Source organism: Alligator mississippiensis, chromosome 10, assembly GCF_030867095.1.
Source record: "Alligator mississippiensis isolate rAllMis1 chromosome 10, rAllMis1, whole genome shotgun sequence".
In the NCBI taxonomy this organism is placed as follows: Eukaryota; Metazoa; Chordata; order Crocodylia; family Alligatoridae; genus Alligator; species Alligator mississippiensis.
In genome coordinates, this window is record NC_081833.1 from 32977602 (window position 1) to 33000893 (window position 23292).

General features: G+C 45.5%; 1 protein-coding gene across 4 annotated transcripts in view; it reads right to left on the reverse strand.

Moving 5' to 3' along the window:
* MORC2 (MORC family CW-type zinc finger 2) overlaps window positions 1-23292 on the reverse strand; it is a 110435-nt gene that overhangs the window by 38396 nt on the left and 48747 nt on the right. For all 4 annotated transcript variants that reach the window (XM_014595367.3, XM_019490986.2, XM_006262694.4 and 1 more), the window contains 6 exons: window positions 23007-23092; window positions 8523-8663; window positions 7580-7734; window positions 7289-7417; window positions 5908-6013; window positions 39-171 (listed from right to left, as the gene is read on the reverse strand). In XM_014595367.3, coding sequence (XP_014450853.1) covers window positions 39-171; window positions 5908-6013; window positions 7289-7417; window positions 7580-7734; window positions 8523-8663; window positions 23007-23092 — 750 coding nt within the window. The remainder of the gene's footprint in view (window positions 1-38; window positions 172-5907; window positions 6014-7288; window positions 7418-7579; window positions 7735-8522; window positions 8664-23006; window positions 23093-23292) is intronic.

Consider the following 23292-nt stretch of genomic DNA (forward strand, 5'->3'; position numbering starts at 1 on the left):
CAGTCTAAAAAGGTTGAGAACCACAGTTCTAGATTCACCTGCAACGCCTCCAACTTCTCCTGATGCTGTCGGATCTTCTCTGTCAACTGTTTCTGCTTTTCCTCCTGTGACTTAGAGTCCTTCTTCAGTGTTCCCAGAGGTACCTTTTGCTTCTGCTCTGCAGTCTCACACCTATTACGCAGAAGAGGATAACAGACAAGCTAAGTAAATGACCTAGAAGGACTTGGTAAAAGAGCAATACTGCCTGCAAGGAAATGTAGACATGACATTTCTTTCCTCGCTGGAATAACCTTGACCTCAGCAACAAAGATTTACAGATTTTATATAGGCAGACATGCACATACAATTCGTGGCTTAAGAATTTAATGGTTAATGATGCTGTCTTTAAAATAAACCCAATAACATTGGGAGCTTACTGTCATAAACCACCCAGAGAGCAACAGTTATGCAGGACAGTAGCATAGATCACTACTGCAGCTATACGGGCCTCTAGTTGCCAGTTCCCGTGCTACTACTATTGACTGGAGAGCTCCCTCTGGCTACTCTTGTAAGCAAAGCCAAAGCCTTTCCCTAATCAGTTAGTTATTTTGTACCTGAAATTTCTCAGAAGTTCAAAGTGGTTAGCATTAATTTTTTTGTCTTACTTACTTGTTCAGCTCTAAAACAGAACATGATACTCTGCAGACTGACCTGGTACTTCTGTGTTTGATGTAGACTTTGTTTCTGAAGTACTCTGTGGTACTTCTATTAGCAGATTGAGGTGAAAAGGGCTATTTGCCACCAGACTGCTCTCGCATTGCATTTAGTGATGATTTTTTACTGCATACACTTTGTCTCTTGCACACATGCCAGACTCCAGAGTGTCAATAAAATTTGACTGGTATAGATGCATTTACCATGGTTTGCACCAGTGTTTGCGAGTTTTACAGGTTGAAATTCACGAAGAGCCTCTTTCGAACAGCTTACAAAAGAGACTGGTGAGTAATCCTCTTCTGTTAATAAACTGAAGCACAGAAATGAAGGAAAAAACCTTACATGCTGAGGCAGTTTCTCAGGTTAGTAGAAAATGAAAATAACCTACGACTGCACATGCATTTGGATTATCCACTACATGCAGACACTCTTTGAATCTAGTGAGTCCAATGCAAACACATATCACTGACTTCTGTGAGCACATTTAGCTTCTCTGGTCGCTGGGCCAGCATGAAGCTATTGGGTTTTTTGGGCTTTTGAGTTTTCAGTACTTGCACCAAGACCTTTGTGACTTGAAACACTGATGACAAAGCATATGTAAGCCTTCTTGCCACCAGACAACCCAAGGAAAATAATCAGTTAAGAATGGACTTGTGAAAGTTTCCCATTCAAAGTAAAAGCAGAAGGCAGCGCATGTCATCTTAGAGACTAACTCATCCAGACAGGTATACACTTCTGTAGGTGACAGCCTAGTTGAGGTGCACCAATACAATGGTCCATATCATATTGGCTCCAATAAAAGGAAAACTGACATTATCAGCAATCAGTTTTTTTGGCTGATAATGTCACCAATAAATGCTGCATGCATCCATGCAACCGCAGCACAGTATGCAGGTGGCCAGGAATGCAGCCCCGGCAGCTTAGAGAGCACCATCCAGCCGGTAAGTCTGTGGGGGGAAAGGGATGTGGAGGGAAAGGGATGTGAGGGAGGGGAAGGGGCATGGGGGGCACAGATTGAGGCTCCCACAGTGAGGGAGGGAGTGGGGCTAGGACAGGAGCAGGCGCTGCCCCGCCGGGGCAGGGCAGGGGACAGCCACAGGCGGCTTGTCCAGCGGGTGGGCAGCTTCTGCCACTGTGCGCACCCCTGGGGGAGGCATGAGGGCATGTGCTCCCTGGATCTGTGCATGGGGCAAGGGCAGGTCCCTGCTGCAAGCTTGAGGCCAAGACTGTGCAGCACCACTGCCTGCCTAAGCACAGCCCTGGCCCAGCACCCCCCGCTGGGAAGAGGCCAGCACAGCCTCCAGCCCCCCTCACCCCGCAGACAGATCCAGGGGGCACATGCACCCCATGCCTCCTCCGGGGGTGTGTGCAGTGGCGAGAGCCACTCTCCCTCTCTCCACCCCTCCAGATGAGCAGCTCCAGCCCATGCCCTACCCCAGCTAAGCAGCCCCAGCCCCACTTCCTTCCTCAATGTGACAGCTTCGATCTGCCCCCACATCCCCTCCCCTTCCACCAACAGACTTACCAGCCGGATGCTGCTCTCCAAGCTGCTGGGCTGCATATTGGCAATCGGACTAGTATCAGCCAATATAGATGGTTAATAAGCTACTGGTATGGTATTGGCCCAAAAAAATCTATATTGGTGCACCCCTACAGCCTACTTCATCAGATTACAGTGACAAGAGGTATGTTTTACCCAGATGCAGAGCTTACAGAGGTATCAATGCCTGTGGAATTTGGCAGCTTCAGTAACTATAATATATTCAGTGTTCTGGAGATGAGAGCAGTTCTAGGTGCTTTAAAGCAGCATTTCTCAACCCATAGGTTGAATATATGAAAGGGTCGCAAACAAAATTAAAAAATGGATTCTCCTTTAACAGAGAAAAACATGGGAAACCGTGGCTTTTCTCTTACAGGGCAGAGTTCCAGCCTGCAAGGGGCTGTTTGGAGCCCCTCCTACACCACACACCCACCCCCAGCCCCACACACTGGGGTCTGCGGCCAGGGGGCAGCAGGTTGGGATTGGTCGTTGATGTTTACAAATGGGTCCTGGTACAAAAAAGGTTGAGAACCACTGCTCTAAAGACATTTAGAGACCTGCTACTCTAATGGGTGCTCTCCTTCCACACTAACTCTCATGGGAAACATCAGACAAATATATTGCATATTAGGAAAAACACTACAGCCTCTTACTGGCCTAGACAAGCTAGTTCTTAATTCCCATACTAGGAAAATAAGTAGGTCAGAATTAAGAACCAGCACCCTACGCCAGAGAGAGGCTGTTGTGGTGTTGGACTGCTGAATTCTTTCCAGGAATTTTACTCTCTCTGTCACTAGTTAAAAAGCATATAGTGCTTCCCCAGTGCGGGTAGAGCTTGTTTGCTAGAACAGTTTCTTATCAGATGTCTTTAAAGAATGGGAATTACTGTATAGGTAAGTAATTTTCACTTCTTCAGAAAAATTGTATCATCAGAATTACTGTAATTCTCACTCTTCAAAGACATCTGAAAGAACTCTACTATCAACCTATAATTTCCATCTCTAGAAAGTGAATTTGTTTTTAAGAGTGCATCTGTATGTGTTATTGTGGAAGCACCAAGCTCCATGGTTAAGACTGAGTTCCACTTTACATTTCAAGTGGGGACTCTACCTCTATTTTTATAAGAAAGGAAGCTTATCCTTCCCAAATTAAAGAGCTTGTTACAAGCATCAAAAGAATTAGGACTGCTACCTTAAAACATTTCGCATTGGCCCAGCCCAATAACACTCTACTTACAAATTCCCCCTCAAATAAAAATTACTGTAGAGGGTGATAACAGGAAGGTCACCCCAGATGAGGGACTCCCCCTAAAAGAATAGCATAAAAAAAAGTTGGGAGTTAGATAGAGTTAATACTGTACAGGTGGTGACATCAGCACTTCTCTGGTAGACCTACTGTCTATGGAACCTAAGATTTCATTTTAGTTGTGGTTTAAAAATTAAGTCTTTATGATAGCAGAGAATGTCTTCAGAACATGAACCAATACACTGCTCCCTCCCTAATTTTACAGACAGTCATGCTCTAAAACAGGGCAGGCAATTATTTCAGATAGAGGACTGCTTAATGAGTTTTGGTGAGCTGTCAAGGGCCACATGGATAGCCCCACTCCTTTAATGCTGCCCTGTCCCCTGGTTGCCATCTTGGGACTGGAAGTCCCAACCCCTAACCCCTGACCTTTGCCATGGGAAATCCCTCCCCTTGCCCCCCAGAAATGTTCCTTTTGGAAGGGCAGGGTTGCCATCTTAGAACCAGAAAAAAAACATATCATACACTAAAAGTCAAACACCTACTATAACCTATTTTCATTTTATTACAAAAATATTTTTGTCATGATTTGTGTTTGCATAGTGTATACAGTGGTGACAGCATAATAACTCAAAAATAAATTCTTAGTTTTGTACATTGTGCGTGTGTATGGTTGGGTGTGATGGAGCATGTATGATGGGGTGTTGGGGGTATGGGTGTATGTATATGGTAGAGTGTGGGCGTTGTGAAGGGGTGTGGCTATGTGGCGTTTGTGGGGTGTGAGGGTGGGATACTGTGCCCCCCCCTTCGCCACACTCCACCAGTGGTGCAGGAGCAGCAGCAGTCAGGGACACTCAGGGCACTCGTGTCCAGCCCAGGTGCTGGTGCCCAGTGGGGCGCAGCTGCATCCAGGACTGCACATCACAGCAAGGAGCAGAGTCTCTGCAGGCCTGTTTCTATCGCCAATACTCTCTGCACTTGCCAAGCATGGGAGGGAAAGCCCATGCGCTGGAGCCAGCTGCCTTCCCTGCCCCCCAGGGGAAGGTGCCCAGGGCTTCCCTCCCATGCTGCACAGCTCTGGTGGGGAAGGCAGTGAGCTCCAGCACGTGGGGCTTCCCTCCCATGCCATGCAAGTGCAGAGGCTACATGTATGTGGTGAGGAGTGCTGGCAATACAGACTGCCTGATGGAGGCTGTGCCCCTCACCGCAATGTGCAGCGCTGGCCAGAGTGCCCTGAGCGCCCCTGCCTTCTGCTGCTGCCACTGCCTGCCTGCTGGGGCTGCACGCCATGGAGAAGTGTGATGGAGGTCCCCACACCCCACTACAATCCCTCACACCCTGCCCAACCAAGCTCCGCACTGCCGCCACCCCCCAGGGCACAGGCTCCATGCTGCCACCAGCCCCAGCCCCATGCTTCATGCTCCTGTTCAGCTGCAGCTGTATCCCCGCCTGTTTCCTACCTGCTGCCCAGAGCGATCTGGAGGCAGGGGAAGCCGAGCAGGGGTCCTCAGCAGCTGCAGAGATGGCAAAGCTGCTCCTGGCCAGGCCGGCCCTTCTGCCCACAAGGGTGAGAGCAAGGCGCAATAGGGTAGGTTTGGAGGGGCAGGGTACACATGGGCACCTCACTTCCACCCTTGTGGGCAGAAGCACTGGGTGGGGCACAATTTGTTAGTGGGCACTGTGGACCAGATTAAACTGTTTGCTGCCCCGGCTCTAAAACTATTCTTACACTGCGACTAGTGCATGAGGAAAACCTCATGCGCTAAGGCGTTTCTCAGGCGAGTATAAAATGTCAAAGGTAGTGCAAAATAAGTCTATGACTGTATGACTGTAACTAAATGTGATTACATTATAGGTAGGTATACCCATACTAACCTGGGCAGCAAGCATAAGGCAGGAGACTGTATAAGTCCATTAGAGACCATGGTTATATATTCAGATCAACAGCCTCTGCTAAATTTGCATCGCCATGTCTTCATTACTCCAGCCAAGCTAGCTCATTTAAAATTAGTATGGACATGCCCTCACATACCTACAATCATATTTCTAACTGTAGTGTTGACCAAACCTGAAAGCAAGGTTCTTTGGGTAGATGTGATACCTTTTATTAGACCAACTAAATAGTTAAAACCTTGCATGTCTATGTCCTTAGACCAACATGGCTACAACCAACAACAAAACGTGAAGAAAGCTGATCATTTTTCCTATGCAGCCAATCGAGTATGTTAACAAACCAAGTTATGGTGTTAATAGCAATTTCTTTAACTCTTTCACCACTGCTCATGAAACATCCTGATGCACTGAGCTTGTGGGTTTAATTTACTGCACAGCACCATTATTCACTACATCAAATCTGTCCTAAAGGAGGCAGTGTTCAGAAAAACCAAGGGATATTAACACCAGTTTCCTACCATGGCCCACACACTTACCTATCCTGTTCAGGATCGGGGTTCATATTGCACACCCAACTATCAGGGTAATTCTTCTCCACGGAACTCAGCTGGAATGGGAGGGTCCGCCATTTCAGACACAGATCTGTTATATAAAACATACTATAGTCAGTGGCACAGATGAAATGACACAAAATGCAGCCCATTCCTGGTTTCACTGAAAGGCCATTTTACAACTAAACATCTGATGACTACTCAAGGCATCAACCTGGTGACAAGCAGCCTCTCCAGCTACTGGAACACAGATTCGTAGATGTTAGGGGCTGGAAGAGACCTTATAAGATCATCTTTCATCTCTCTCCAGAACATATCACTGTGTCAAACTTTTTTCTTTAAAAAACAAATCACTTGGGTGGAAGCCAGAAAGGGATATGACTCCTCAATGCACAGGGGTGTCCGAGTGAGAACACATCTAATATTATGGCTATTCTTACTCATTGCTCCCAAAGCTCCCAGAAAACCAGGTGAGGGAGGGAATTCTTTCCAGACTCTAAATCTGATCAGTTCAACCTTGGAGATGTGGTGAGAAAAATCACAGTGGCTGAAGTGTGGTTCTGTTCTGGCTAACATACCATGAAAATTGCATGTAGCTGCATGGTCAGTCTGCACATACAGTTAGAAAAACATAATTTTGAAAAGCCAGTCCCCAAAATCTGCTTTCATCTCAGAGTTTGGCTGGTTCTCTCTCTGGCACTTATGCAAAAGCATGAGATTATGTAATTAAAACTTGGATAAAATATTAACAATGTATCAGGAAGGAGCCTACATTAGATCATTCAACAGGTTCCTAAATCAGGTACACAAGGGAGCAGTCAACTTGAGTAAGTAGTCATTTACTGTCACCTTTATATCACTGCACTTTAAGAACCGAGTCATTTAGTACCTCAACGTGTCCCTGGAATACAAGTGACTACATAGGTTCTCTCTTCAATGCATTTTGAAAATGTAATATGTAATACTGATGTGACGATGAGACCACTTCAGCTTTTCAGATGACAATGCTATGCCCAACTTGTAGCAGCTATAACAATTTTTATCCCATGCTCTCCAAGGTCAACTAAAGAACCTCCTGCTTTACAGAATCTTCAGAGGAAATTCAGCTTGTAACAGAGAGGGGTCTCCCTCCTACACAATGAAAAAAATCAAGCAAGCACTGAAGGGGCATTTATAGGAGCAGAAGCCACTGTCAACTGTGTGCCAGAACTAAAAGGAAAATAGGATCTAGGGGTCTTCTTAGCAAATGCTGTCCACCCAAGACCTACTCCTCCCGTGCATAACAGAAATTATTGCCCCCCACATGCCATATGAAATAGGGGTCTCAGTCCTGGTCACCCTGCTATCTGTGTCAACATAAACACACCACACTGAATTGTAGTGGGAATTTCCATGGCTCTTCGGCGTTTATAGCGTAAATCACTAGATGGTGGTTGGTTCCAGTTTGCTGATAAATAACCAAATTCATCCCAGAACTTGATGATCCCCCTCTGGGCTGGAAGGAAAAACAAAAACAAAATAACAAGATTCAGCAGGTTGTCATTACCACCACTGTTACCACCTTATGCTTCATCTCTGGCAAATGTTTCCCTCTGCCCTGTATATCCACCGAGATTCCCATCCCACCTGTACCTGTCAAGTTATGAAGCCTCATTACCTATGGCAACATCCTTCCAGTATTGTGCCAAGTGCTCCCCCATTGCCTTCAGCAAGTGTCGATACTCCTTTGCATCAGCAAAGTCCTGTTTATTGTGTGTGGGCTCCAAAACCAAGTAGGGTACATCCACCACTCCCAGCACTCCACCACATGCCCTAGGAGGTGAAAAACACACCATGACACACTGCTTGACTGCTAAAACCCACAAACCCACAAAAAATAGCAGCATGTTTTCACTGTTTCGAATTCTGCTAAATGGGCTATGTGTTAAATAGACAAACTAAAGTTGCAGTGTATGATTGATGATAGCTATTTCTAATACTTCCAGTTACCTGTCCAAATCAGAAGTATTAGAAATAGCTATCATCAATCATACACTGCAACTTTAGTTTGTCTATTTAACACATAGCCCATTTAGCAGAATTCGAAACAGTGAAACCATGCTGCTATTTTTTCAGTGTTAATGTAAGATCAGCTCTCTAAATCCCAGAGATTTGGGATGCATTCTGAGGAAACATCTAAAGACAAATAACTTGTTTTACTAGCGGTCCACAAAAAAGATTCCTTGTTTTAAATGCTGCGTTTTCTCTTTACCTCAGTAGACTACCTTATTTACCCTTTCCCCAAAGATTAATAATGGTTGATTATAATCTTTCAATTCTGCTGGCTATTTACGGCCCCCAGTACCAAATGCTGACATAAAGCAGAAAAAAGTATGCCACTGAAATGTGAACATTCATCTCTGTGCAAAAGTTAATCTTAATTGAGGAATCTTTAAATTATGTATGTCCCATTTAACAAACCCAGATTCTGATTGTGTATGAAACTGAAATAATTGAAATCTTGGATTCCTGTGGAAGACCATGTTCTCCATAGGCAGCCTGCCCTGCTGTACCATGCCAACAAGCAAACAACTCTCTGAAGATTTCTGAAAGTAACTCACATGCCACCCTCCAGCTGTGGGCCCACCTTCTCATACATCTTAATCAGACGACTGCAGTTATAGATAAACATGCCATCCAAATCCCGTTGCTCAATATTCACCCCAAAAATGAAGTTCAACTCTTTAGGCTCTTTCAGTGCCCTGAAACAGATACAGACAGTTAAGAATTAAAGAGCTGCTGTGGAAGAGAGAGAAGGAAAAGATATAACAATGACCAATAATACTATACCTAAACTTTAAGAACTTGCAGAAAAGCCAGCATAGATAAAAAAATCAACAATTTTTAAAAAATAAAACCACAATTTTTTATTTAAATCAGATTTTTTGATTTAATAGGGGTTTTTTGTTAAGATGCTTTAAAAAAAAATAAACCTACACAAAGATAGTTTTAATGTAAGATATGTTAAAGATCAAAGATATCTTTGAGACAATATATTCACGTAACCTTTTTAGAAAAGTTTTATAAATAGGTTACAACAGGTCATGGACTATATTAGGGGCCCAATCTTATGGGGCTCCCAGAGGCTGCTCTATAGATTAGTAAAGATTAAAGAAAACCATTCTACCCAATGGGACTCAGTGCTCAATCTAGAAGATCCCATTAAGCACTTCTGTGATGCTTAGTTTCAGTTCTCAAACTGTGGATTTGTCTCTCCAGAGATAACATCCTTGTTAACAGCAGTATATGGAGATGAAAGACAACAAACCAGATTACCTACCCATGAGCCCTATTGTCTCCCTGCAAGTTTGTGTATATAGAGTGAAGCCCTTATCTCTCTCCAATATTGCAGTTTCAAGGAGTTAAAATGAATAGACAATTGTTGCAGGGGGAGTAGATCTGGGCAAGGAGTCGTCGTCTGGAGATAAATGCAAGGAGGGAGGGGCAGCAGAAACAAGAGAGAAACATTTCTTATAGGGAGGCGGTTAGACACGCCAAAGCTACCATGGAGCTGAGGATGGCATCCTAAGTTAAGGATAACAAAAAATTGTTTTTTTAGATATATAGGGAGTAAAAGGGAGGCCCAGGGTGGAATAGGACCTCTACTAAATCGGCATAAGCAATTGGTGACTGACAGGGGGGACAAGGCTGAACTCCTCAATGAGTTCTTTGCCTCAGTGTTCCTAAGCGAGGGGCAAGACAAGTCTCTCACTGGGACTGTAGAGAGGCAGCAGCAGGGCACCAGACTACCAAGCGTAGACCCTGAGATGGTGCAGAGTCACTTGGAGGAACTGAATGTGTTTAAGTCAGCAGGCCCGGATGAGCTCCATCTGAGGGTACTGAATGCACTGGCTGACGTCAACGCACAGCCACTGGCGGGAATATCTGAACACTCATGGCGCATGGGCCAGGTCCCGGAGGACTGAAAAAGGGCCAATGTGGTCCCCATTTTCAAGAAGGGGAGGAAGGAGGACCCAGGCAACTATAGGCCAGTCAGTCTCACCTCCATCCTTGGCAAAGTCTTCGAAAAAATTATCAAGGCTCACATTTGCAAAAGCCCAACAGGACAAATTATGCTGAGGGGAAACCAGCACAGGTTCGTAGCAAGTAGATCATGCCTGACTAATCTAGTCTCTTTTTATGACCAGGTTACAAAACACCTGGACGCAGGAGTAGGGGTAGACATCGTTTACTTAGACTTCAGGAAGGCCTTCGATACAGTATCCCACATCATACTGGTGAACAAGTTAAGAGGCTGTGACTTGGATGACTGCACGGGCCGGTGGGTGGCGAATTGGCTAGAGGGTCGCACCCAGAGAGTCGTAGTGGATGGGTTGGTATCGACCTGGAAGGGTGTGGGCAGTGGGGTCCCGCAGGGGTCGGTCCTTAGACCGATACTTTTCAATGTCTTCATCAGCAACTTGGACGAGGGAGTGAAGTGTACTCTGTCCAAGTTTGCGGATGACACAAAACTGTTGGGAGAAGTGGACACACCGGAGAGCAGGGAACAACTACAAGCAGACCTGGACAGGTTGGACATATGGGCACAAAAAACAGAATGCAATTCAACAAGGAGAAATGCAAAGTGCTGCACCTAGGGAGGAAAAATGTATACCTACTGCAGCATACCTACTGCCTAGGAAATGACCTGCTTGGTGGCATGGAAGCGGAAAGGGATCTTGGAGTCCTAGTAGACTCCAAGATGAACATGAGTAGGCAGTGTGATGAAGTCATCAGAAAAGCTAATGGCACTTTATCGTGCATCAGCAGATGCATGACGAACAGATCCAAGGAGGTGATACTTCCCCTCTATTGGGCGCTGGTCAGACCGCAATTGGAGTATTGCGTGCAATTTTGGGCGTCACACTTCAAGAGGGATGTGGATAATCTGGAGAGGGTCCAGAGAAGGGCCACTCATATAGTTAAGGGCTTGCAGGCCAAGCCCTATGAGGAGAGACTAGGGCACCTGGACCTCTTCAGCCTCCGCAAGAAAAGGTTGAGAGGCGACCTTGTGGCTGCCTATAAGTTCATCATGGGGGCTTTACTCACCAAGGCGCCCCTGGGGGTTACAAGAAATAATGGCCATAAGCTAGCAGAGAGCAGATTTAGACTAGACATTAGGAAGAACTTCTTCACAGTTAGAGTGGCCAAAGTCTGGAATGAGCTCCCAGGGGAGGTGGTGCTCTCCCCTACCCTGTGGGGTCTTCAAGAGGAGGTTAGATAGGCATCTAGCTGGGGTCATCTAGACCCAGCACTCTTTCCTGCCTATGCAGGGGGTTGGACTCGACGATCTGTTGAGGTCCCTTCTGACCCTAACGTCTATGAATCTATTAATTTTGCACAGAATATTCCAGAAGCCTTGAGGGATAAGTTTCTAGGTATAGCCTCTCCATTTATTTGAGATCTAGCGATGGAATTATATTGTCGAAGGGAAAATCCATCAAGGCAGCAGGCTTGCCAGGCCATAAAAGAGACCCTATTTGGGAACATTTTAATGAAATTCCTCTATTTGTGGGTAAGACAGTCATGCATGCAAAATGCAAACAGTGCAACAAAGAAAATCAAGGCTTGGTTGCCCAAAATGAAACAACATCATGAGAAGCGCTCCTTCTCAGGAGGAAGCTGTTTTGAAGGCAATAAATGGAACATGTCTGAACATGCAGGATCTCCAGGTCAGTAGACTTCCTCATTTCATACTTCTTCCTTAAGGACCGCCTGCCTGCCTTGTCCATATCTTTAGGGTGGACATCTGGACTACTTGAATTCTCATTAAAATGCTTGAACAAAACTATAGTTATGACTTTATGGGACTACCATATTTTTAATGCTGTTGTTATATAAAATAATGGCTGAAACAGGCAGACCTTCCTTTTATAGTTTTACTTCTAAAGTAGTACTGAGTGTAATGTGTAATACTAAATGAGCAGTACTGTAGTGACTGCATTGACTTTTTTTGTTGAGGATGCATCCTCCTGAACATACAAGATTCTGACTATCCATCTTCAACATCATCATCATCATCACTGTCTATAGTTTCAGAGTTATTTGTTAATGATACCAGTGTTTCAGTCAAATATGTCATCTATCCCCTGCAGCAAAAAGAAAAAAAATCTCCATCATCCAGAAAGAACCATAGATAAATTTGTAATAAGAATAAGAGCAGATTACAGCAAGAGGCAATTGATGAAAAAATTGCTGGGTTTGTTTATGCAACAAACTCTCCTTTCCTGTGCTCTTGAAATGACCACAGGAGGTCACTCACATTTCACATCCATAGAGGAGAGTGGGGATGATGACTGAATTGCAGACCTAGATTTTGATCTCTTTCAGGAAATTGCACTGAATAAAAACACACCAAAGCAATTTCCCAAAGGAGGCACACTTGTGCACTAGATCCGGTGCTAAATCTCGATGTTCACTCTCTGAAAAAGGTAGCTACCAAGATAGGTAGAAGAGCTCGACTATTGCCAGGGTCTTTCCCTCAATAGTAATTTGCGGAGTGGGGTCACATTTGTCGCCCAGGGTAGGCTAATAAAGCACTTTAGTCTTCCCAATGCTGAGAGGGAAGCCCAAAGCTCAGCAGACTTCTCCGAAAAGATCCAGTGTGGTTTGGAGGTTTTTTTTAGTGTATGCAAGGACAGTTAAGTTGTCAGCATATTCAAGGTCAAGAATAGCTGTTTTGAGGACTTTGGTTTTTGACTGAAAACATCCCAGATTGAAGAGCTCTCCCTCCAATCAGCATTCAATGGCACTTCCAAAAGGTAGGTGGTCCTTAACGAGAACCAGGATGACTGTAAAAAAAACTGAGAACAGAGTTGGGGGGAGGACACATCGTGGCTTGACCCAAATTCAGATGACAAACAGATTACTCTTTGATCCACTACATAGAATGGGTACAGTCATCTGGCTGGGGAGAAGCCTCTGGACCTTGATGTACTTTACTGGACATCCAAATCTGGCCAGTGCTTTCCACAAGGCTTTGCAAGTGATGGAAGCAAAGGCCTTAGTGAGGTCAATGAAGGCCAAAGACAGGTTCTGATGCTGTTCCCAACACTTTTCTTGGACCTGGTGGGCAACAACGATCATGTCAATTGCCCCATAGAATGATCTGAAACCACGTGGAGATAACAGCACAATTTTCTTAGCAAGAGACAGAAGATGGTTCAGGAGGATGTGGGCAAGGATTTTCCATGCTGTGGAAAGAAAGGAGGGAGGTACCTCAATAGTCCCCACACAGAGACTTATCTCTTCTTGAAGACACAATGTTAGCATTCCTCATGTCCCCAGGGATCTCCTTGTTAGAGGTGCACCGATATACTGGTCCATATCATATCAGCACCAATAAAAATGTCAAAAATTGACATTATCGGCAATTGGCTTTTTTTGGTCCATGTGGCCGATAATGCCACCAATAAATGCCACGTGCATGTGCACAACCACAACATGCACATGGCAAGGAATTCAGCCCAACAGCTTGAAGAGCAGTATCTGACCAGTAAGTCTGTTGGGGGGAAAGAGGCACTGGGAGGGGAGGGAGTGATCAAGGTCCCCACAGTAAGGGAGGGAGTGGGGCTGGGGCAGGGATAGGCAGCTGCCCAGCAGGCGCAGGGGATGGGGAAGTAAAGAGGGGGCATCACTCCCGCCACTGCATACACCCCCAGGGGAGGGTAAGTGTAGGCTGCGGGATGGGACCAGGGGCTGCACCGACCTCTTCCCAGTGGGAGGGTTGGGCTAGAGTTGCACTCAGGGTGGGTGGGGGTGGGGTAGGTGGTGGCACATGGAGGGGGGCTACGGAATGGGCTGCAGCCACCCCAAAATTCGCCATAACCCTCCCATGGCTGCCCCTCCCAGTGCTGCCACTGTCTGCCACACCTGCTATGAGTGAAGCCCTGGCCCAGTCCCCATGCCGGGAAGAGGTTGGCGCAGCACCTGGCCCCGGCCTTCAGAGGGAAGCATGAATTTGCCTTGCACAAATCTGGGGGGCATGTGCCCCCCAGCCTCCCCCAGGAGATGCCCCCTTCCCTCCCCTCCCCCACATGAACCGCACATAGCTCCGTCCTGCGCCCTGCTCCATCCCAAGTGGGCAGTGCCTGTGCCTGCCCCAGCCCTACTCACTCTATCATGGGGGCCTCAATCTGCCCCCCATGTCCCTTCTTTCCCCCACGCTTCTTCCTTTTCCCTCCCCTCCCACCCCCTGACTTATCAGCCAGATGCTGCTCTCCAAGCTGCCTGGCTGCATATTGGCAATCAGATTGGCATCAGCTGATATGGCTGGTTAATAATTAGCCATCAGTATCAGCCATTTAAATCTTTGTTGGTGCACCCCTACTCTTCGTTGTTTCAAATTCATGTCACAGTCAACTCATGGTTCAAGACTACCTCAAAGTGCTCTTTTTATCTAGCTTGGATAGAATCACTATCTTTGAGGAGCATCAAACCATCCTGCAACTGCAGAAAAGTAAGACTGTGGGAAGTTGACTCACAGATGGCCTTCTTTGCCTGCAAAAAGCTATGCATGTTTGTCTGCATAGAACCGGATTTCCTTGGTTTTATCTTGCTACCACTGATTTTTGATTACCCAGATCCACCTTTGAGCAGCAGCTTTGAGGAACTGATATGTCTTCTTCTGCTGAGATCAGATGTCATCTTGCCAAGCAGAATGAGTCCTTCTTTTGTGACCGAGGGCTTGGATCTCAGCGTCACTCTCATCAAACCAGTCTTGGTGTCTGTATGTGGCTTAGCCAATGGATTCAGCACAGGCCACATGGACCAAAACCTTGTAGTGGAGGAGAGGCTTCTATGTCCCAATGATCCTTATAGCTGTGTCACCCAGAGCCTTGCACTCCTGGCAGGGTCAACCATGGTGACCAGGACTGAGGGGAGTTTCCAGACAAACCACAGTCCAAACCCCAAGTCCTCAAAAGCAGATCAGATGGAAGATATCAGGATGTCAACAACTGTAAAGACAAAAGAGGGCTGCAGCAAGACAGAGGTTTCCTGTCATCTAGGATTCTCCCTTGTCATAGGGCTCAGTTCTCCATCTTGTCAAGATTGTGCGGATGCTGTTTCTGCACACCAGCTTCCTCACATCATGCAAAGTCTTTTACCACAGGAAGCAATATGCTCTCCTGTACCAAACTCCAAAAGCTCTGTGGCAATGGACAAGTGGCAACAGAGACAGGACTAGTGAATCCAGCAATCTCCAGCCACAAATCTGCATGCAGGCAACAGCATCCTGATGACCGTCTTGCACCTGGGTTAAGACGGGTGAAATTTGGCAGCTGCTACCATGACTGAGCAGTCCTATTCAGGATCCCCTCTGCTCACACCACATGGGGAAGGGACTAGAAGACATGCCCTAAACCTAAGCTATCTTATCTGCTCCTGGCTGGATAACCGTGTCCAGTGGGATCACTCTCTCTGCGGTCGAAAATAGCATAAGGCAACAATGATTTTTGCAACATGGAACACTCATTCCTTCATGCATAATCAAGACAACAAATGATCAGAAAGAAGAACTGCCATCATCTCCAGGGAACTAGAGAGATACAACATTGACATTGCAGCTCTAAGCAAGCTAAAATAATTGGATGAGGGTCAGCTGAGGAAGAGGGCGGAGGCCACACCTTCTGAAAGGGGAAAATGACCCAGGACAGAGGCATTCACAGCATCAGCTTTGCCATCGAGAATCAATTCGTCCATCAACTTAAGGAGGTTCCTGTGGGCATTAACGAACAATATTATGACCCTCCATCTTAAGCCCAGCAGCAACCAGTACACCACTGTCACCAGTACATATGGCAACACCAAATCTCTTCAAAACCCAAACGTCTGTAAGGATCTCTAACAGTGTTTCTGTGAAAAACTGTCTGTAAAACCACAGGCCCAATCCACATGTTAAATGCAACAGTTGCAGCACCAACAGGTCAAGTGGTGGAGGCAGCAGAGGAGGTGGTGCAAGCAGTTGTGCATCAAGTGGCCACCTGATGCAGTGGATGTGGGACAAGTGGCAGGGGGAGCAGATGCAAGTCAGCAAATGGCTGTGGACTAAGGAGATACTTACTACAGCAGAAGCAGGCCAAACAGAACATGGCTGTGTCAGGACAGCCCTCATTTGCACACCTGCCATGAACAGTAATGTTCAATGGGGCCCTTCAATTATGAAGAATCATGAAGGGGATGGACGAAGTGAATAGGGAACTGTTATTCACCAAATTCCAGAATACTAAAACTAGGGGGCACATACTGAAATTAGGAGAAGACATGTTTAACACTAGCAAGAGAAAATACTTTTTAACACAGGATGTAGTTAACTTGTGGAATTCATTACTAGAAATTGTAGACAGATAGTAAGTATAGCCAGGTTCAAAAAGGAACTAGACCAATTCATGGATGACAGATCTATGAATAGCTTTTGAACAGAACATTTAGAGCTCCTTCCTCTAGCTTCTCTAAACCAATAACAGTGGATGTCAGGGAGGGTAATGGACAGGGGAGAGATCTCTTCACATCTATTTGGTTCAATCTTCTTCCAGTATCTATTTTTGTCACTGTCGGAGACAGGGTAGAGAGCTACGTAGACTGTCAGTCTAACCTGGTATGGCACTTCTTATGTTCTTGTATCTAAATCACTGATGGTGGATGCCAACGAGGGTAATGAACAAGGAATAGATCACTCCAGATCAATGGTTCTCAACCTTTTTTAGGCTCCTAATACCCCTCTAACTCCTGTGAATTGACCAGTACCCCAACTCAGTAACTGATTTATTGAAACACTCAACTCCTGGGAGATGGGGGGGGGGGGGGGGGGGGTCAGAGTTCCCCATAGAGCAGCAGGGCAGGGACAATCATGAGCTTATTCCCTGCACTGGAACCAGGCACAGATGAGCCTGTGCTTAATTCCTTCCATGCAGGAGAGGGCTGGGGAGGGAAGAAAGAGGTACGAGTACTTAACTCCTTACAGGGGTCCGGCAGGGACAAATGTGACCTCCTTGCATCAGAGCAAGAGACAAGGTGCTTACCTCCTTGAACAGCAGCTGGACAGGGAGAAGCAAGTGCTTATCTCATCTCCTCACAGCATCCCTATTGAGAACTACTACTCTAGATACATCCGGTTAAATGCTCTCCCTCTTAAAGCATTCACTCCTGCCACTACTGGACACAGGATACTAGGCTAGATGGACCACTGGTCTGATTCAGCATGGTACTTCTTATATTCCTGATATTCCATGACAGGCCCAACCCCCCACTAATCACACCCCCTAATTCCCTGGCCTACTATGGTAGCATGGTGGGCCAAATGGAGCAGCTCTGTGGGCTGGATTCAGCCCATGGGCGGTATGTTTAGCACCCATGCTTTAAATTATAAGCATGAAATGTCTCTCACAAAAATAATCATTTGCAGTTTTGAGATGGTCTGTTTTACTATGTTCAAAAGTTTTACATCCTGATAAATGCATTTGTTTGGTGTACATTTTCTATTATCACTGAAAGTCTCATATTCGTGGACATAGCCAAACTGAGAGAAGATAAAGGGATGTGTTTAGCCACAGTGCTCTGCTTCAGTGTCTGCCTGCCTCCAAAATTATGCAGTATGATTTTTATATTACATGTTTATTATATACACTGTATTTATACATTATAGTTTTTATAGCATTATCAATACTTGAATCCATTAAATACTGCAGAGGTTCTGTTTCTGGAGGTTCAAGACTGCCCAATCAGTCCCAAAACACAGTTGAGTGGCTAAGTAATAAGAACAGAGGCTGGGGTGGGAATCTCCGCGTTGCTTTAGCAACTGTTTTACTGTGTTGTAATCATCTTGTTCTAGGCCACGGCAATCCAAAAGCCCATTTTCTTAGAGGGAGCAAACTTTATCTAGTGTTGTCTGATCATTTATTTTGCAAGTCAGGTCTATTTTTCTCCTTATGGAACATTCTTAGGCAGGTTTCAATTGAATCATCTTACATTCTGTTTTACCCCAAGTGGTTTTTAATCCTGAAGATTTACTGAATGCAGCCAATAATATGAATAATGAGTAAGTGTTAGGATGATACAGAAACAAGTAACATACACAGAGTTTTGTTTTGGTGTCTAACCTTTTCAGTCAAATCCTTGTGATTTGAGAACTTACAAAGATTTGAATTACTATGGCAAAGTAAATGAGATAAAAGACTCACTTCTACATGATGTTTCCCTGCTACCCATACAAATTAAAATTTGATAGCAACCAGCTACAAAGTTAGTACATATTTTTGAGGTCTAACTTTATAGCTGGTTGGAGCTTTCTATAGCATGATAGCAGAGATATGGGGCAGAAAATTTTCCAAGTGCTTTGTTTTTCCGTGGAAAATTTTCCATTCCCAAAAATCCATTGTTTCATAAAATTCATAAGTACCAGTGAATGGATGCCAAAACAATATTAGGCAAGGTTGGCAGTTTCAAAGTTGTAATTAAGGTTTTTCAGGTGATTATCCCTAGAAGTGTGCAAGAGAGTATATATATATGTTTTATAAATTTGTAAACAGGAGGGTAAATACACACACATAATAATCCAAACCAAAAATCAAATGATGAATTCACCTAACTGGCTGTGCAGGTCAAATCAAAACCAAAGCTAAAATTCTTACTTAATCTCAGACTTCAAGTGAAAGCAAAACCAAAGCTGATTAAATTTTGTTTCATTTTCAGTTCAGCAAACACGCAGAGCAGTGTCTCATTTCTTTTCTTGAGTTGGGGAAGTTGGAAGTGTTTGCATAAAATATGTTAGTTTTTTTGAGTGCTTTTGGTTTGAAGTAGTCATAATAATGCCTACCAACCTAATCCCTGAATTCTCCCCACACATTTAAGAGGAAAAAAACCCCTTTCTCCCTATTGATAGACTTTGATCTCCCAGTAATCAGCTACGTTTCTTCTGCTAATTGTTTGTCTGTTACCCCTGGAAATTTCTCCCCCAGCTCTCTTAGAACTGTTTTGTTTTACTATGCTGCGCTGGCTCTCAATGCTCAGACCATTCAAGCCCTATGGCTGGTCCAATCAAAGATACCATCCTAAGAAATCCTTACCTCTTGCATATTAACTACTACTTAGTTTGAAGAAACCTCAGATCTATTTTGGCTATGAATTATTCCACTCGCTTCAGATGGGAGCTAAGTCAACAACAGCAATTAACGGTGTTCGCATTATGGTGTTTCACTGTACATGAACGTTTCCAACATAGGAGTCTGGAATTTCCCCAAATGGGAAGGGGGTTCAGTGGTATGGTTTCAGTGGTCCTTCTAAGTTCACCTTTTTATATTCCCTTCCTTCACTGACAAGGTGGATTTGATTTTAACAAATCAATTTAAATCATGATTTAAACCTCAATTTAAATCACTGGTCAGGAAGCCTCGATTTAATCACTTTTTTCTACAAAAAGTGCATTCTTGTTTTTTTTATATCCTTTATTTGTTTAATTTCTTGAAACTTTGCACTGTTAGAGAAAGGTAAGGGCTTGACTGTGTGTACACAAACTTGCGGAGACAATAGGGCTAATGGGTGGGTAAATCAGGTCTGTTATTTCCAGGGATCCTGGTTTTCCCCGATTAAAAAAAAATAAATAAAAAAATCACAGATTCTCTGATAGAAAACCCAAAATCCGTGATTAAAATTAAAGGCCCTTCACACCCTCCCCCAGCCCTGATGGTGCCCCTCACTCCCCACAGACACACACCGAAGCAGATAAAAGTGTGTTGGGGGAAGGGGTGGGGCGGGCCAGAGGAAAGAGAAGGGGCTTGGGGGGGAGAGGAGGGGAGGGGAGGGGAGGGGAGGTGTCTGTGCCTGCTTCCAGGAGCAGGGCCAAAGGAGGGTGAGGGCAGCAGTGCCCCTCTGCGGGCCACACATGGGCAGCTGGACGGGGGGGGAGGGGGGGGGGTTGCACACAGAGGCTGTCATTGCACTGCACTGCTGTGCCCTGCGCTACCTTCCCATGGCTAGCCGCACAGCTCCGTGAGCACAACTCTGTAGCCACAGCTCTGAAGGGAAGCGGCGTGGCGTGGTGGCAGCTGTGTGTTTAAATTAAAAAAAGATTGCAATTTTTTACCCACCCTGTTCACTGGTCCTGGGAAAAACAGGATTGCTTGCATTGTCCTCAACAAGCTTGTAACACTTGCAATTCTGAATTAAGTCAGTTATTGTAAATACATTTTCATACTTCAGGACTTCAGCCAGATATCTGCAGGCCAAAAATTAAATTCCCCCAAAAGTATGTTTGACTCTTTTGTACACAGCTTTCTCTGAAACACTGGAGATTGGCTGTACATAGAGAGAGTCTAATGCTGTTTTCTTCTAATAACCCACAGGCAAAACTACCACGTGATGGCACAACAGTCATAGTTTCATAGTTGGTAGGGTTGGAAGGGACCTGAGCAGTTCATCAAGTTCCTGCCATGGCAGGAAAATGTACTGGGGTCAAATGACCCCAGCAAGGTGTTTGTCTAGCCTCCTCTTAAAGACCCCCAGGGTAGGAGCCAGCACCACTTCCCTTGGAAGTTGATTCCAGGTCCTAGCCGCCCTGAATGTGAAGTAGCGCCTCCTGATGTCTAGTCTGAATCTACCCTCGGCCAGCTTGTGACCGTTATTTCTAGTCACTCCTGGTGGTGCTCGGGGGAACAGAGATTCCCACAATGCCTGCTGGTCCCCTCTGACTAGTTTGTAACAGGCCACTAAATCCCCCCCTCAGCCTTCTCTTGTGGAGGCTGAACAGGTTCAGGTCCCATAGCCTCTCCTCATAGGGCCTGCCCTGCTGCCCCGATCATGTGGGTGGCCCTCCTTTGGACCCTCTCCATGTTGTCCACATCCCTCCTGAAGTGCGACACCCAGAACTGGACACAGTACTCCAACTGCGGCCAAACCAGTGCCGCATAGAGGGGGAGGATCACTTCCTTGGACCTGCTTGAGATGCGTCTGTGGATGCATGACAAGGTGTGGTTGGCCTTCCTGACTGCGTCCCCGCACTGTCAGCCCACGTTCATTCTGGCATCAATAATGACTCCAAGATCCTTTTCTGCCTCCACACTGACGAGAAGGGAATTCCCCAGCCTGTAGGTATGCTGCTGGTTCTTCCTCCCCAGGTGCAGCACCTTGCACTTGTCTGTGTTGAAACCCATCCTGTTCTCATCCAGTCCTCCAATCATACTGTGGTATGATGTAGTCCAGCATCCACAGACTAGGCCAAACTACATAATAACCATGTTGTGAAATAGTGTTACAGATGTAATGCCATTATTAGGTTATGTACTTGAAATGATCTGGTCCCATCCACTAAGGCAAACCAAATCACAGCACTGTGTGGCTACTATATTAAGAGTGTAACCCCTTTAATTACACTTGTGTAGAAAGCCCCAACCTCTCATTTTCTCATAATGAAGCCAGCTACCAGAACATAAAAGCAGCAGCAGCAGCTTCATGAGCCTCTAAGATCACACTAGTCTCAAGGGCCTAGATGAGAATCTGCACTGACCTCAGTGCTACCAAATTTTAAACTTTAATTATAAGTAATTCAGTTCAACATTGCATTTTGCAGTGCTCTTCATAACTTAAGTTTCCAGCTACTGTGTCTATCCAGCGCAGCTTGACATATCCCTCTCAGTTCCTATCTTTACATCTGAGAAGATGTTGCAGGGGAATAAGTTTGCAGCTTTTGTACCTACAGTCAAGTTCCTTGAGAAACTGGATAATTAAGTTGATTCAGACCAAATTAAGTCAACCATCTCTTGGCATCTCATAATGTAGATTGCAAGACTGTATGATTCTCAATAAAGCTTGGCTCATGCCATGAAGGCCACTCCAAAATAATAAACTACCATTTGTGATTAATCCCCTGGGAATCATCATGCACTAATACAAAACACAGGCCTAAAAGAATATAAAGAGAAAGCCTGACCAAGAGACAAGCCTCTACAGATAAACAGCAAGTATCAGGCTACACTGTAGTGAGTAGGAAAAGGGACACAGGAGAAGAGTCAAGCTACTGAAACAAGAAGGTCATCTTAACAAATGGTGCACCACAGCGGTACACCGATAAAGATTTTCTTGGCTGATACCGATAGCTAATGATTAACTAACCATATCAGCCAATGCTGATCCAATAACTGATATTTAAAAATACTGCCAGGCATTTTAAACTACTGATATTAACCTTCCTTTGCTTTGCATTTATAACACATGTGCGCCTCCTGTCTGCTCCAGCCCTTGATAAGGAAGGCAGTGCCCACCTCATGCCCATGCATGTCACTCCCTCACCCATGGCTCTTACCTGCAGCCCTGTTCCCTCGCAGCCCATAATGCCGCCCTAAGCAGATAGGGCGGACCCTTGTGCAGACAGAGATACCAAGCATGTTTAGAGCCCCAGAGCAGGGCATTGCCTTAGCACCAATGGGTCCCATGCAGCCGAGCTCCCACAGCTACCAAGGCAAAGCCTCTTTTGCAAAGGTGTCCAGCAGAGGAGAATGTCTCTCACACGGTGCCTTACCTTGCCCACCTGCCGCCCAATGTCTCCACAGCAGTCCTAGCACTCAGGCCCCTGCTGCACATGCAGCATTACCATGGCAGTGGCAGCAGCAGCAGAAGGACCCCATAATGGTCCCTTTGTTGCTAAGTGCAACACTCTATGACCATTCCCGGGTGCCCCCTTCTCCTCCCACTGCTTGTCAGGACCTGTAGGTTTACTGAGGGCTTGGGGACTGAACTACTACGCTCACTAAGGTGCTCTGGGCATGCAGCCACAATTATCGACTGCAACAACCAAAAAAAGCTGATAGCTGATAACTTAATTTCTCCTTTTATCGGTGCCAATCCGATAGCCAAACGACATACTGGTGCACCCCTAGTGCACCATTCTGAACACCCTATACAAGGATCAGATCAGCAATGGATGCGGCTCCTCCCACACAGCTATGTAGAGCTGGCCCTGAAGTGAGACAAGGTACTGAGGAACACTGCTGCAATGCGAGTAGGATACTGGGTAACAGCCTAGGAAACAAAGCCTAGAGTAGTGTTGTGCTCACCGCTGCTTTGCCTCCTTGATTCGCCTCTTGACATCAGCCTCTCTACGCAAAGTTATGGCTGAGTTCTGGACTTGCCGTAGAGTCACCTGCAAATATGAAGCATTTCACAATAAGACCAAAGTCTCCCAATACATAAACTTAACTCTCTTTTCTATTGCATCTTTTCTTACCAAGCATGCTAGAACACTTCAGAGAGTAAACAACAACAAAACTGCACCACAAGTTACTATAAAGAGCAGTAACTGCATCAGTAAAGTATGCACAACCTACTGTTCACAACCTACTG